The sequence below is a fragment of the Henckelia pumila genome, chromosome 3 (assembly GCF_033568475.1).
Source record: "Henckelia pumila isolate YLH828 chromosome 3, ASM3356847v2, whole genome shotgun sequence".
Classification (NCBI taxonomy): Eukaryota; Viridiplantae; Streptophyta; class Magnoliopsida; order Lamiales; family Gesneriaceae; genus Henckelia; species Henckelia pumila.
Genome location: NC_133122.1, coordinates 152,738,462 through 152,752,751, shown reverse-complemented (window position 1 = coordinate 152,752,751; position 14,290 = coordinate 152,738,462). Strand labels below are relative to the sequence as shown.

At 34.1% G+C, this 14,290-nt stretch overlaps 1 protein-coding gene across 1 annotated transcript; it reads right to left on the bottom strand.

The window, feature by feature from the left end:
* Positions 1–2,661: 2,661 nt before the first annotated feature.
* LOC140889755 (pleiotropic drug resistance protein 1-like) lies at positions 2,662–12,200 on the bottom strand. Its single transcript, XM_073297481.1, has 24 exons — positions 11,911–12,200; positions 11,556–11,676; positions 9,167–9,255; positions 8,998–9,082; positions 8,738–8,897; positions 8,572–8,648; positions 8,399–8,452; positions 8,225–8,315; positions 7,442–7,743; positions 7,082–7,363; positions 6,303–6,619; positions 6,051–6,211; positions 5,689–5,792; positions 5,436–5,592; positions 5,279–5,359; positions 5,109–5,206; positions 4,690–5,022; positions 4,327–4,617; positions 4,153–4,236; positions 3,947–4,080; positions 3,629–3,856; positions 3,372–3,543; positions 3,026–3,280; positions 2,662–2,938 (listed from the first exon to the last, which is right to left on the bottom strand). The coding sequence occupies exons 1-24, from the start codon at positions 12,198–12,200 to the stop codon at positions 2,681–2,683; spliced, it is 4,224 nt and encodes a 1,407-aa protein (XP_073153582.1). The 3' UTR covers positions 2,662–2,680.
* Positions 12,201–14,290: the final 2,090 nt, after the last annotated feature.

Sequence of the window (14,290 nt, the reverse complement as noted above, 5' to 3'; positions counted from 1 at the left end):
ACACAACGATGGAGGAACGGACGTTTCATTCTCTGTCTATAAATAGAGGTGCCGAGACTCATTTGCAACTCGCCTCTCTCCTTTCTTCTCTCTCGTTTCTTAGCCTTCTAACTCAGATCTAGGGATTTCTTGGCGTCCTATTGGGAATTCAGAAGTGGCATAGCGATCCTAACGTCGTAGCGGAGCTGTGTCTAAGTTTTGAGGCAGTCGCCATCAATGGGCTGACGACGAATGCAGGTATAGCTATGGTCTCTTTAAATTATTTAGGAGTATGCAATGACTTAGTTAAGGCTTTTAAAGCTTATTAGATGATGCATGTGTATTTGTATTGTAGAGTTGATGATAGGCTTGGAACCTAGAGTGGGACTGCTAGGGACTGCCTTAAAAAGGTACGTGAGTACTGACTGAGATGGCCAGCATGATATATATTATATGTGTTGCATGAGTATGTGCTACTTGTTTTATATGGTTTACAGCTCCTGCATGTTTTTACGGTAGACTGCATCTGGTATGATGTGAGTCATTGACAGTTTTCATCAGTGAGGGATTACTCCTTATGGATTCGTGTCAGGGAGGGGAAACTCAGCCCCTGGTTTTGCTATCACTAAGAGCGGCAATGACGGTGGGTTTTGAAGCTATAGTCGGTAGGAGAATATGGGAGCGGCACTGCGGATTAGCTATCCGGCACAGCCCTGCATATTCTTGGCGCCCTGAGTATACCGTTTTACCTTGGTTTTAAATACACTTATGTGTTGCATGTATTATATATATATCATTGCTTATGTATTGAGCTTAGAGCTCACGTCTAGTGTTTTCTGTATGTTTGGACACCCCATTTGACGGGGCAGGTGTAGGTGCATGATTGAGCACCAGGAGCTTGGAGTGGCCATTGACCTTGGAGACAGCAATATTAGCTGTAGGTTTTTGCCCGTAGAAATTATTCCATTCTATTGGGTTGTATATTGGGTTATTTAATCGGTTGTAAATAAATGCATAAGCGGATTAAATTTTTTTAAAACAAATTGGACAATCAAAAGCATTTAAATAAATAAGCTAGATATTTAAAATAATTTAAATAAGCAAAGCTTAAATCTTTAAAATCATTAAAACAAATAAGTTGTATAATAAAATAATTTACATAAGTAAACTTATACAATTAAAAGCATTAATTAAATCCTGTAAAAAAAAAGCATTAATTAAATAGTTAGTACAATAAAATAATTTAAATAAATAATTAAACATTTTAATAACACATAAATCAAATAAAGAATTTAAATCAATTAAACTTAAAAATAATAATCATAATATTTATTTTAATTTAATGCATGCGAATTAGTAGATTTGATTTTAGGCACTACAATTCCTTTCTCCCTTAAATGGAATTTCGTCCTCGAAATTCAAGACTTACTAACTAGGTTCGGATACATTATGCCAGATCAACATTAAATTTTTCAATCCTTGCATCCACATGAGTTGGCCCAAATCAGCTTTCGCTGCTCACTCTGATACTTAAGTGATATCTATATCATCAAGGATATGACTAACTCCTACTGCAATATAAATTAACAATTCTTATTTGTTCCCAAGTGATGATGTCCTAAAAGAAATTTCAAATCATTGTTCCAATGTAACTTTAAGAGTTTTTAATTCGCCACCTAAAGTCCTAAAATATTTTATACTTTTTTAGTTCGATAATTTTAAATCCTAGGTCACAACTTCAAGCAATAAAGGTCCGTAAACCCGAAAATTGCGACGGTTGTATGATAATCGTCGCACACTTTTGCAATGGTTTATTGTACAACCGTCACCAATTGCGACGGCTTTACATACCGTTGCAAATTATTTTCGACGGTTTTAAATAACCGTTGCAAATTTCGACGATTAGTAAAAACCGTCGCGAATGCGATGGTTTAAAATAAACTGTTGCAAAATTTGCAACGGTTTTGCAAAATTCTAGGTTATTTTGCAGTGAAATGATAAGTTCGCCGAACATATCGTACAAACACATCGGAAGTGAGTATTTATTGTGATATAGCATAGATCATAGAATCAGCCAAAGAAGCCCATTAATTATCTACCTTCTCAAATGCTCATACTTGTCGTTCAACAGTTGAAATAGTGCAAAATAAAAATAAATTTCAAAACTTAGTTGTCGTGCATCTACTCATATACAGATGTTTTTGAAGTAACAATAATTAATAATGATGTGCCGATGAGGCCTTCGCCTGTTAAGGTTGAGGCCTTGAGCCATATGATCTCAGGTTCGATTCTCGCGGTTTGCGGATAGATTTTTTAATTTATTTATTATTTAGATAAATTTAGTAGTTTATTTGTAATTTCTTTGTTCAAAATAAGCAAATCTCGAGTTCATGCTCAAGTCTCGTCGGTTGTGCGAGTAGTTTTCATATTGTAGTTAGAAGAAATTTTAAAAAAAAAAAAGAAACAAAACGAGAAGATTGATTGTTCGTCATTGAAATAACTATTTACAGCGTGCATTTTTATCAAGCTGTTGTTTGTATAAGCTATAATAATATTAATAGCGCACGTTAATGGGTGTCCTATAAATAATAACATTGGTAGTGTGCTTTTAATTTACACTGTTGATGTAGTGCCACAAAAACCTATTTTTCTTGTCAAGACAGACCAGACCACCGGCTCATGCAATCGAAGACCAAAGAACCTAACGCCTTTGGAAATTCAAAGTCTTGACACAATATGCAAAAACAAAAGCAAACAGGACAACAAATCCAACCATAACACCAGCAGTCAAGCCAAGAAAATCATGCCTAAACCCAAAGTAATCTTCCACGAATTCTGCGACCGATTGTTTTGTGTTAAGCTGCTCCTCCAAATCCCCAAATTGAGATGCAACCAAACCGTACAAACTCCACGCTACTGGATTCGCCCAATGGTACCATCTCCACCACACGGGTGTCCTCTGCACCAAAACAAAATTTTAGCAATTTCACTCGAATCCAGGGTTCATGCGCATGTTATATTATGTATAACGTTAGTTAAAACATACCGGTCTTGGGATTATAAACCCGGAGAAGAGATTCCATATCGCGTAAAACGCATACGATGTAATATTGGCAATATTCAGATTTGGAGTAAGTGCCACAGCCATCATGCCGTAAAATGTAAAGTATAGTATAGTGAAGGACATGAAAAATATATACCAAAAGAATTTGGTCACTGTCCATTCGAATCCGATCATTGCATAAACTATGGTTCCATAAATAGTAGCTTGAGCTAAACCATATGGGACTTCAATTACAGCCTGTTGAACACAAAATCAGAAGAAATAAAATGTCATTTTTTTTCCATACGTTTCTACTTCAATTTCCTTGATTATTGAGTTGTCTAGTTACCTGGCCGAATGCATATGGCAAAGCAGAATACAATCCAGCAGCCTTCTCTCTGTAAAAAACTGTGCGTTCAATAGACACAACAGGTTGTACAGACGAGGCGATTTGCACCCCTAGAAAGAAAACCGAAGCATACATAGATCCCATAGCATTGAAAATATCTTGCTTTGTTCCCCTGTGATGCGTAGCATTGAAAATGAAAACAAGTATCTAGATTTGGAAAATAAAATGTTATCTGAAATAGTTTACTTCATGATTACCTTTTGCTACCAAGATCCCAGAACATTGAGCCGAAGACGAGTGCTAAAAATGTTGAGTACACGATCCTCACTGCCGAATAAAGAGGATTGCGCCAGTACGACAAGTGTTGTTTCCATAGGCAAGCTATGCATTGTGTGAAAAATGGTTGAGAATATTGAGTAGGAAAATATAGCTCTTTAGACCCAGGAGGAGGGGTGCTTAACTCATTAATCAAAGCTTTATTCATCCTGAAATTCCATTCAAAGTTCAGTTGAGTCTCTTGAATTTGCCTGTGGTTAACAAGGTTAAATTCTTTGGTGATTCGTGAATTATCTTACCTGTAACGTTCCGAGTTTTTGTACGGATCTGTGAAATCAACTCCAAGGATCATTTCTTGAGATGAAGATGTCACTTCAAGCATCCAGGTTGCTGGATTAGTACCATCCCTTATTTTTTTAACTCCTGGAATTCCCTGGATTCGATATTTTGCTTTTTTAAACAGATTTTATTCAGTAAAAATGGGGGTTCATCCTGCAAAACTTACCTCAAAGTACTTGATCAAATGGCAAGAATGTCGACCTAGTGGTCCCACATATATCTCTTGTCCCCCTCGTTTCATCAAGAATAGCTGTAAGCAAAGCAAACAAGTGATCTCTTGAAAACCAACAAGGCAATACAATCTTGGAATCAATTTATCTTCGTATTTAAAGAATCTTGCCTCGTCAAAAGCTTCGAATATGTCGATGCTAGGCTGATGGATGGTGCACACGACTGTCCTACCAGTGTCGACTGTGTTCCTGACCGTTCTCATAACTATTGCCGCAGCTCTTGCATCCAGCCCTGAAGTTGGCTCGTCCATGAAAATTATAGATGGGTTTGCTACAAGTTCAACAGCAATCGTTAACCTCTTTCGTTGCTCAGTCGAAAGACCACTGACACCAGGTAAACCCACTAGTGCTTCTCTCAACTGTGTCAGCTCCACGAGTTCCATCACACTCTCAATGAACATCTGAAATACAAAAAAATGTCGCATATATACTCGTTTTAAACCTCCTACAAAAGAGATTTTGAGACAATGTACCTTTCTGCTTTCAGGATCGACATCCGAGGGCAAACGAAGGCAGGCTGAGAATAGTAGTGATTCGTAAATTGTAACACAAGGGGAATGGATGTCATTTTGTTCGCAGTAACCAGAAATCCGAGCAAATGTTTCTTGCTTCTTAGGATAACCAGAAATCATGATACGTCCATCAATATATCCACCAGTTTTTCTACCCGCCAAGACGTCCATAAGTGTTGTTTTACCAGCACCACTCACTCCCATTAGAGCTGTGAGAACACCTGGTTGGAAAACGCCACTCACGCCATTGATAAGTACTAATCTTTCTCCACTAGCACCTTGATCTTTCATTTCCTGCAGTTCATATGTGCCTATGTATTCTATTTTTTTCTGAAAATGTACAAACATTTTGCTTTGATCCTAAATAACCTTTATGTTACCTGAGGCATGTCGACCGCGTATGTGACCTCATCAAATGTGATAGAGTGTGGTTCGAATGGGAGAATGACGCCCCTTTTTGATTGCTGATCTTCTCTATCTGAGAGCCATTCAGTGTTTCATAAACATCTTACATCAAGCCATGAGACAACTCTTGGATATGATAACTCACTATTTGTTTCGGTCGAAATGCCCCTCTGGTTCTCACTTTCGGAGCTATTTTCGAGCGGTATAGCTTGTGGTTTCCCCAGAGCTGCAATGTTATATGATACAACATATTGTAGAAGAAAATAAGGTACATTATGGCAAAAAAATTGAGAGATACTAACGGTTAAGCCAAGTCAGAGCGAGAACCGAACAGAAGTTGTACAGTAACATCCAGCCTGCTAATGCCCCGGCCCCAATCCAATACCAGTACGAGTCGGAGAAAAAACCAAGACTATTCAGAACCTGGACTCCCAATGATACATTTGAATTTGCTGGAACCTTCCAAATTTGAGAAAAATTCAAATATCATCTTGTCATGTTTTAGTGCAAGGAACATACATATATATATATCATCATGTTGGATATTAAAACTACCTGTATCCAGCTATGCCCCCTAAACTCATTAACCATAATTGCGTTTTCAGCATACATCATTGGCGAGATATAGTAACCCCATATCCACCATTTCTTGACACTTTCTGGAAAACGTTGTTCAAAACAATGGATAAGAAAGAATTTAGAGTTCGTTTGAATATTATAGAAGCTGTTTCAAAAGGTATTTTCTTTCCAAATTAAGAAGTTAGAAAATGTGGATATTAGGATTTCAGAAAAATATAAGAATAAGAAAAAAAACACATTTTTACGGTTTTTAGAGAATAGCCTATAAAATTTATATACATAAAATGAATTTTCAAGCTGAATATTCAATCTGTTCAACATGGAAACACAGTTAGTACCACGTTCGAGGACAAAGCCACACAAGGCGAACATTAGGAGCAATATGAAAAACCCATAAGTGTTCGCGATGATCATGTTCCTACCGACCACCCCGATAAGTCTAAACAAAGAAGATGCCGCTTGAATCTGAAGTAAGAGCAACAAGTAGCATTTCAAAAACCTGAGACAAATCATGGTCATCAATCTTAGTATTTGCTTTGCTAATATATAACCTCTTAACTTGATAAAAAAAACTTGTTGGTAACTCTTACCTCCATAAATTCGGATCGTAACCGATTTCATAGTAAGTTATTGCAACCAAAGAAGCCATTTCAACTGCACTGATAGGGATCGATAGGATCCACTTTGGAAGAGCATAAGTCCATGCAGGGTAAAAATAAAAATTCCTTTGCTTGTAAAAGACAGGAAGCCTTTGAATGATCAAGGCTAACTCTGACATTCCATTGAATGTAGCACAGGTGACAAGAAAGAATAATGCTCCAGAAAATATTCTTCCATCTGATATGTCATCTCTGTGCATTTTTGGTCGTATGAAGACCGTCATTGCAATGGTGGCCATTATGCTAATCTAGAGGTAGATTCAAGAAATCATCAGTGAGCGATACATCGTTGAACATATAACACTTGCATATGTTTATTCAAATTATTGAACTATTAGAATATAATAAAATAAATATATGACGACCATTTTAAACAGACACAAAAATATGATGTCTTCAGTAAAATACCATTGGAGTCATTGTAAATATTCAAACTTGAACATAAAATCCAGTAAGGGCAGCACAACTTGATCTGAGTTCATGAATAATTAAAAAAAATTATATATAATTGTAAAAAGGTGAAAACGAAAAAGTAGAAAAATACAGATGAATTGACTAACAATCCAGAAACTGAATTACAGAGTCATTGTAATATTTCAGGGTTCATGGTCCCCGCAAGTAACCCGAACTCTAGTGGTTACTGATTAAACTCACCAAACATGAAACAGAGAAACCCAAAAACATTTCTATGGAACGGTTACTATACGGACCTGGAAGAGCTTGAAGATGTAAAGAAACGAGTTTCTCTTCATAAGCAAAAGTTCTCTGGATGCGCAAGCTTTTAAAAGCTCCTTTTTGCTGACACCATAGTCTTCAGTTGCCAATGCAGCAGGGTGACTTCTATCTTTATCAAATGGAACTGATAAATCAGCACTTAGTTTCTGCCCAATCTCATATACCTTAAACATTTCAGCCAAGTCTTTCACACTAATAAATCTATATGGCTTCTCATTATCTGCCCAATATTGCCATTGATCTTTCTTTGATGTCACCTGCATCGAATTAAATTCCAAAATGAGTAACAATAGTTTGAAAACGGCCAAAAAATACTCTTCTTTCCAGATTCCTACTTCCTGCAAGAAATCAGCCACCCCTTTTCTTTCAGGACATCTGAAGCCCAAGGATTGGAAGAATTCGAGCACTCTTTCCCGGGGCCCTTGATAAACAACATGTCCTTCTGACATAAGGATTATATCATCGAACAAATCGTAAGTCTCGGGTTCGGGTTGAAGTAGTGAAATAAGAGCTGTGCCATTGAGGATATGGATGGATTGTCTGATGGAATTCACTACTTGGAACGCCGTGGAACTATCTAATCCTGTCGATATTTCGTCCATGAAGAGCGCTTTTGCTGGTCCAACCAGCATCTCACCTGATAAATTTGGTTAAACCACATATATATAAAAATCAATGCCGGAAAGCAACAGATTCCTGTGATAAGAGGCTACAATGTACGTTATCAGTGAAATGTGAATTTGTCATTTCAGTTGAATAACAACGTTATCATTATCTATATAATTTATTCATGTGGCAACAGGCTCTTCATCGTACAATTTTTAATGTCAAAACGGTTAATGTTTTTTTATTTTCATGACTTGCAGATTATTGAAATTATCGAAAGGGTAGTGTTGGAACAGAAATCAGTCATATGTTTGAATCCAAAGAGTTGTGAGTCGATCTACTTATTAGGAGAAGGTTGTTTAGACACCAATATTTACCCCTATTGCGAGTGCACGATATTAGGTATTTGAGTTACCCTATTATCGCCAATCTAATCCTCTGATACATCCCATGTACTTGATCCAACAAATAGTACAAGTTCCTAATAACTACGCCAACGTAGCTTGATTCACCTATTGTAACACGTTTTCTCTGTCCACCAGAGATTCCCCTGATCATGTCGCTTCCTACTAATGTATCAGCACAAACATCCAATGCAAGCACCTGAAAATTTGAAATCAAATCAACACGGATAAGTTCTATATTTTCCCTCTGATTAAAATTATAAACTATTCAAATCTAGCTACCTTAATAATATAATCTGTGACTACACTTGCTTCTTGGCCTTCTATTGCTGCAGCCTACATGATCCAATGACAACAAACAGCAATGATAAGATTCGCTCTCAAACACAAATTTTAGTTAAAATTTACTTTTTTTTTTTTTTTTGTGCATTAGATGATCAATGCAACATTCTTACTTTCATGTAGATATCTACATCGGGGTCAGGCTTTATGTTCGCTTCCGTCTCTCTTCTTGATAACTCTGCTAGCATTTCTGCAAAATTTTCACAGCAGATTACCATGTATTTATTTCTTCCAATTTTACAGATGGGAGGTCGAAAAATCGAAGCGAAAAAGACCAACCGTGACTGCTCCCTACTCCTTGACACCTAGCAGAAAAGGCCATGGTTTCTCGTACAGTCATTTCCCCTAAATGAACATCATGTTGGCTTATATATGCAGCAGTTCTTTGTGGTACAAATTCTTTCATGCTATGCCCATTATACGTCACCGTGCCCGAAAACTGATCATCAAGAAACGAAAAATTATCAACTCTTCCCTTACATTTCCCCTCTGAAATACATTAAGGAATGAAACAGTATATTACAACATGGAAACATAACCTTCAAAGAAGGATCAAGAATTCCAGCCAAAGCCAACAAAAGTGTCGTCTTTCCCGAACTCGGAGGACCTAAAAGAAGTGCCATTCTGCAACCAAAAAAAAAAAGTGAAAGGAGGGAAAAATCTTCCTGACAAAATGAACTGGAATAAGTGTTCCCTTGGAGAAATTACCGGCAAGGCTTCAAGATTCCGCTGACATCTTGAAGGATCAGTAGTTGTTTCCTGTTGCTAGGAAGTATGTGCAGATAGCTTGAGAATCCCTTTCAAAACAAAAACGCGCATGTAGAATTAGACACCCACGCACCAAACATACGTAAACGTCCGTCTAAAAGTATTTTTAGTCGAAAAAAATTTTAAAATATGTGTGCATAAATTTTTTGTAAAATGTTTTGAAAAATATTTTTTAAAAAGTTTTTTTCAAATATTGTTTTTTTTCAAATATTGTTTTGAAAGAATACTTACCATGTATTTTTAGATGTTTTTAGAATAGAACTAGGGTTGGGAAAAAATATCGAAATGCCGTCATATCGCTTATACCGTATCGAAAAAAATATAAAAAAAGTCGGTATACACGGTATCGGTATGATACCGCGTATAACAAATGACGGTATACGCGGTATCATACCGATATCGTACAGAATTTCGTTAAGAACGGTATGAATTTATGTCATATCGAAATTTTGGTATACCGAAATTTTCGTTACGGTATCGAAAATTTCGGTAACTAAATTTTCGATACGGTATGTGGTATTCGTTGAATACCGCGGTATATCGTACCGAACCACCCTAAATAGAACTATGGAAGCCAAAGATAAACAACACTACTTTTGAAATATTAAAATATTTTTATAAAATAGTTGTTCAAATACATATTTATTATTAAAATAACTGTTAAAACATTTTATAAAAAGTTTTTAAAAACACTTTTATAAAAACGTTTTATAACTACATGTCCAACGAAACCAAAATGATCGTATAGTCGGATTCAATCTCAAATAACAAAAATTGATGGGATTAAGATAAAAAAATAAAATAATTTTCTTGGAATATTTTTCAAACACATTTATTCTTAAAACAAGTTTTAAACATTTTATAAAAAAAATTCAAAAAAAAATTTATGAACACGTTTTATAATTACTTGTCCCAACGGAGTTTTAATTTTTTGGTTTATCCTCTTCGGACCCTTTCCTTCTTCTTTTCTTCCCCTTTTGGTATAAACATGAAAGTTTTATAAGACCAAATCAAGGTGGAAAAAATATCAAAATTTTCAGTATAGCGCATTTATTAAAAAGTACTAAAAAAATCGATATTTTCGGTATCTCGAAATATCAATACGACATGATAATAATACGAAATTTTGGGTATGAATTTTGAAATTTTAAAGTATTTATATTGAATCAATATTATAAATTAGAAAATTTAATATTTTAAAGTAATGAAATTAAAAATTAAATAAGAAAACTAAAGTAAAAAAAACCAAATGTAGTCAATTTTTAAAACTAATTATATTCTCGAAAATCAAAACCAAACTAGCCTTTATTTTCATTTAAAAAACTAGGGTTTTTTTTTTCAATCTGAACAGTATGATATCGATATTCAAACTAAGGAATGCTAGTTTCCAAAAAGATACTTTGACTAAAGTCATTTATTAAAATATTTCGTATAATAGAAATAGCTCAGGGTTAAAATATTTCATATAATAGAGATTAATTATGATACCACCCTTAGATGATCAGAGCGGTATTGATATTAGAGATTACGAACGTAAAAATTAATTATTTTGTTGAATGCAATAATTAGTTTTTATTAAATTTTTTAACGACGAATTAACGTCGTCGGGGACTAAATTGTCTAGTATTCATAAATTGAACGATATTTAAGCAAATGGCAAACTAGAGAACTGAAGTGATTTTAGTCTCAACCAATAGGGATGAAAGTAGGAATTCGATTAATTTATTTATATATTAAAATATTTATAAATTAATATTATTCGATGTTAAATTAATAATTTTGATAATTATTAATTAATAAGATAATAATTAATTTGATCGAATACACTTATATAAATATATACGTACACATCTAAATATCATAAATTATTAATAATTATTTAAAATTATATACATAACTAGCTAGAAAAATTTAGTTAAATGTGATTGTAATTGTTTTTTGCTTCTTGAAATTTAAATCTTGTTGAATTCAACATAATGTTTTCTGATTACATCCAAAATTTTCGATATTGGGTTCTCGAACTGCGCAATTGGTTTAGATCGAGTTACTTCTAAAGATTATAAAGAATCATTGTTGTTTTGTGTGTGTTTCCTATTGCACAATTGGTTTAGAGTTACTTATAATTAATCACAATATATTAATTAAACGATGAGTTTATTTACAATATAATATTATTTAATTATAAAAAAATAATGAAGATCAATATTACTCACTTTTAAATATATAGTTACATTGATTCTTATTATTTTTACATTATGATTCGCACATTAGTGAAGCATATAAGCATGATATTAGCTCGATCGTAATGAACATGCCAAATTTTGATTACCTCGAAGATATTTGCGAAGAAGTTGATGAAAGAAGGCAAAGCTCTACTTCCTACATGAGCTTCTGTTTCAACATGTAGGTTCTCAAATCTCACTTCAACTGTAGGCAATTCTATTCCAACCCTACATACACACAAAAATTAAACAACATATATATAATGCATATAATTATATTTAACTGGAGGATATATATATATGATCACCAACACCATTGTATAATCCGGTTACTAAAGTAGTGTTTGCAACCTCTAAAAAGAAGTGATTATGGAGATTCTCTTTACAAATTTGTGAAAAAAATCTTCATAATCACTTATTTTTAAAGGTTGCAAACAATACCTAAAGCATGCACGCACGTACCTATCTATCCGATCCTTGAGCTTCATCAAAAACTTGTCGTTATCTTCCTCGATTACGTTTACGAGCCTATCGACCAGCCGCTTCCTTTCTTCAAATCCAAGTTCAGCCACATCCATCACACTAGGATCACCTCTTGATCCAAGAAGAATGCCTTTCCTCAAGCGATCATAAGTCGGGAGTTTCTCGAGGGCGGCCCATCTAAGGGCTTCTTCATCGTCTTCTTCCCTCGATGAACCAGAAAATATCTCCAAGCCGTTGCTCTTCCTCCATGCCGCTGATACATTTCTCATCATTCTGTTGCTGCCCCGGCCCTTTGTACACTATTATATATTCATTTCCATTTTAATTATTAAGATCCTAAAAATTTAAATCGCTAGCTTCTTGTGATAAAATATGCATGGCATTGGCAGATATATATATATATATATATAAACATCAAGAAGTACTGTTGAAGATATATAAGAGCTAGAGCCTTCAAAATTAAATTTCTAGGATCAGGCTACAGTAGAGTGTGGCGCCTCGTTAACATTAACGGTATGAACGGATAGTTAGCTAGTAGTGTCCTGTTAAAAACTCGTCAGTTAATGTATGTATTAATTAATTCCATATAAATATATATTAAATCTTAAAATAACTTATCATTTTATGTCAAATATTACTTTTTGGTGTTGAATATATATAATAGTGGAGTAAGTTATTTTTTTTTCTAAAGTTAGTGTTAAAGATTTTATTATTGCACATGTTATATATGCATATGTTTTGTGTCTAACTATATATAAAAAAACATATTACTTTTTTTTTAAAATGATGAGCTTCTAGATATTCAATATTGTACAGTAAAACAGCATACTCTACGAAAGGTACCAAGATATTATAATGGCTATAGCCTTTAGAAAATAGACTCGCAATGAAATTAAAAAAAAAATTAGAAACAAAAAAAAACTCAAATAATTAAGAAATTAAAATGGGATGAATTGGCAAATTAATCGTTTTAGAATAATGTTCTATTTTGGGTTAATTACATTTTAAAAACGTGAATATCTATTTAATTAATATAGAATCAAATATAAGTGTAATTAATTTTGAATACTTTTATTTGCGAGGCGTTGAATGAGTCGAAACTCTCACGTCTGGTTTTATTGTAGAGATGGAATTCTAAAAATTACAACCATCAATTATAACCCCAAAAGAACTAGATTCCGTAAACAACATAGAGAAAGAATGAGGAGAATATCTTATCGAGAAAATCGTATTTGTTTCGATAAATATGATCTTCAAGGAATATAATTGAACTGGCTTGGATCATATCTAGAAAAATCGAAGGATAGGAATGATATAATTAATATTTTAGAATTGAGTGTTGGTTCATTAGAACCATATAAAACAATATCTAGAACTCCCATTAAAAGAAAAGCCGAACTACCTGCTATATATATATGTTGGAGATTAATTTAAGTTTTGGTCTTTAACAATTAAATTGTAAAATAATATCATGACTGGTAAAGAGTAACTCAACTGAACGATGTTTGACAACTGAACTAAGTTACTCAACTGGACAATATCAGTAGACGACAGAAATCAGTCATATGCTATATTGTATATAACACTACAACAAAACTCCAAATACACAACACCTAAAAGACATAGGTTTTAAATTAAAACAGTTGTCTTTTAGCTTTTAACAATGTTTTAATGAAAACCGTTGTCTATGAGTTTTTTTATTACCAAAGACAACGGTTTTCAAAAAACTGTTGTCTTTTTGCTTATTTTTGGAGTCAAAGACAACGGTTTTTAAAAAACGTTTTCTATGGGCATTCTTTTTGTGAACAAAGACAACTGTTTTTAAAAACCTTTGTCCTTTAGTGGGTTTTTTTGGGCTACGATAACGATTTTAAAAAATCGTTTTCGTAGGGTGTTTTTTTAAAAGGTTTTGGATTTTTTCCCCCTCAATGACATAAGCAAACGGTTGTCTATTCTCCTCAAAACTAAACAGAACAAAGAAAAGAAACCAATTGTCAAACCCTACCCTTTCTCGTCACCTCCTAACCAGCGCCAATCAGCCGCCATCATCGCTCGAAATCCGACGGAAACAAACTGGGGACCACCCTGGAGGTTAGTCCAAGATCTCATGAAATCAATTATGTTCTGAATCCAAGAAACTACGGGTCAAATCGTGCAAACCATCGTCCCTATTTCGACCAAAATCTGCGAGTTGTCTTCTTTGTTTTCTCCAAGTAATTTGCTCCGATTTTTATTTTTTTGTGTTCAAACACAAAAATAATTCAATTCGTGCCCTCAGATCAATTAAACAAAAGACTCAATTGATGTTTCGATCTTTTTAAGACAAATATAATCTCACGAAAAATAATAAAAGATAAAA

Coding starts and splice junctions, on each gene's coding strand:
- LOC140889755 (XM_073297481.1), bottom strand. CDS start 12,200: ATGAGAAATGTATCAGCGGCATGGAGGAAGAGCAACGGCTTGGAGATA. Junction 5,593..5,688: donor GGGGGCATAGCTGGATACAG/GTAGTTTTAATA, acceptor CAAATTTGGAAG/GTTCCAGCAAATTCAAATGT. Junction 2,939..3,025: donor GGTTTATAATCCCAAGACCG/GTATGTTTTAAC, acceptor GTTTTGGTGCAG/AGGACACCCGTGTGGTGGAG.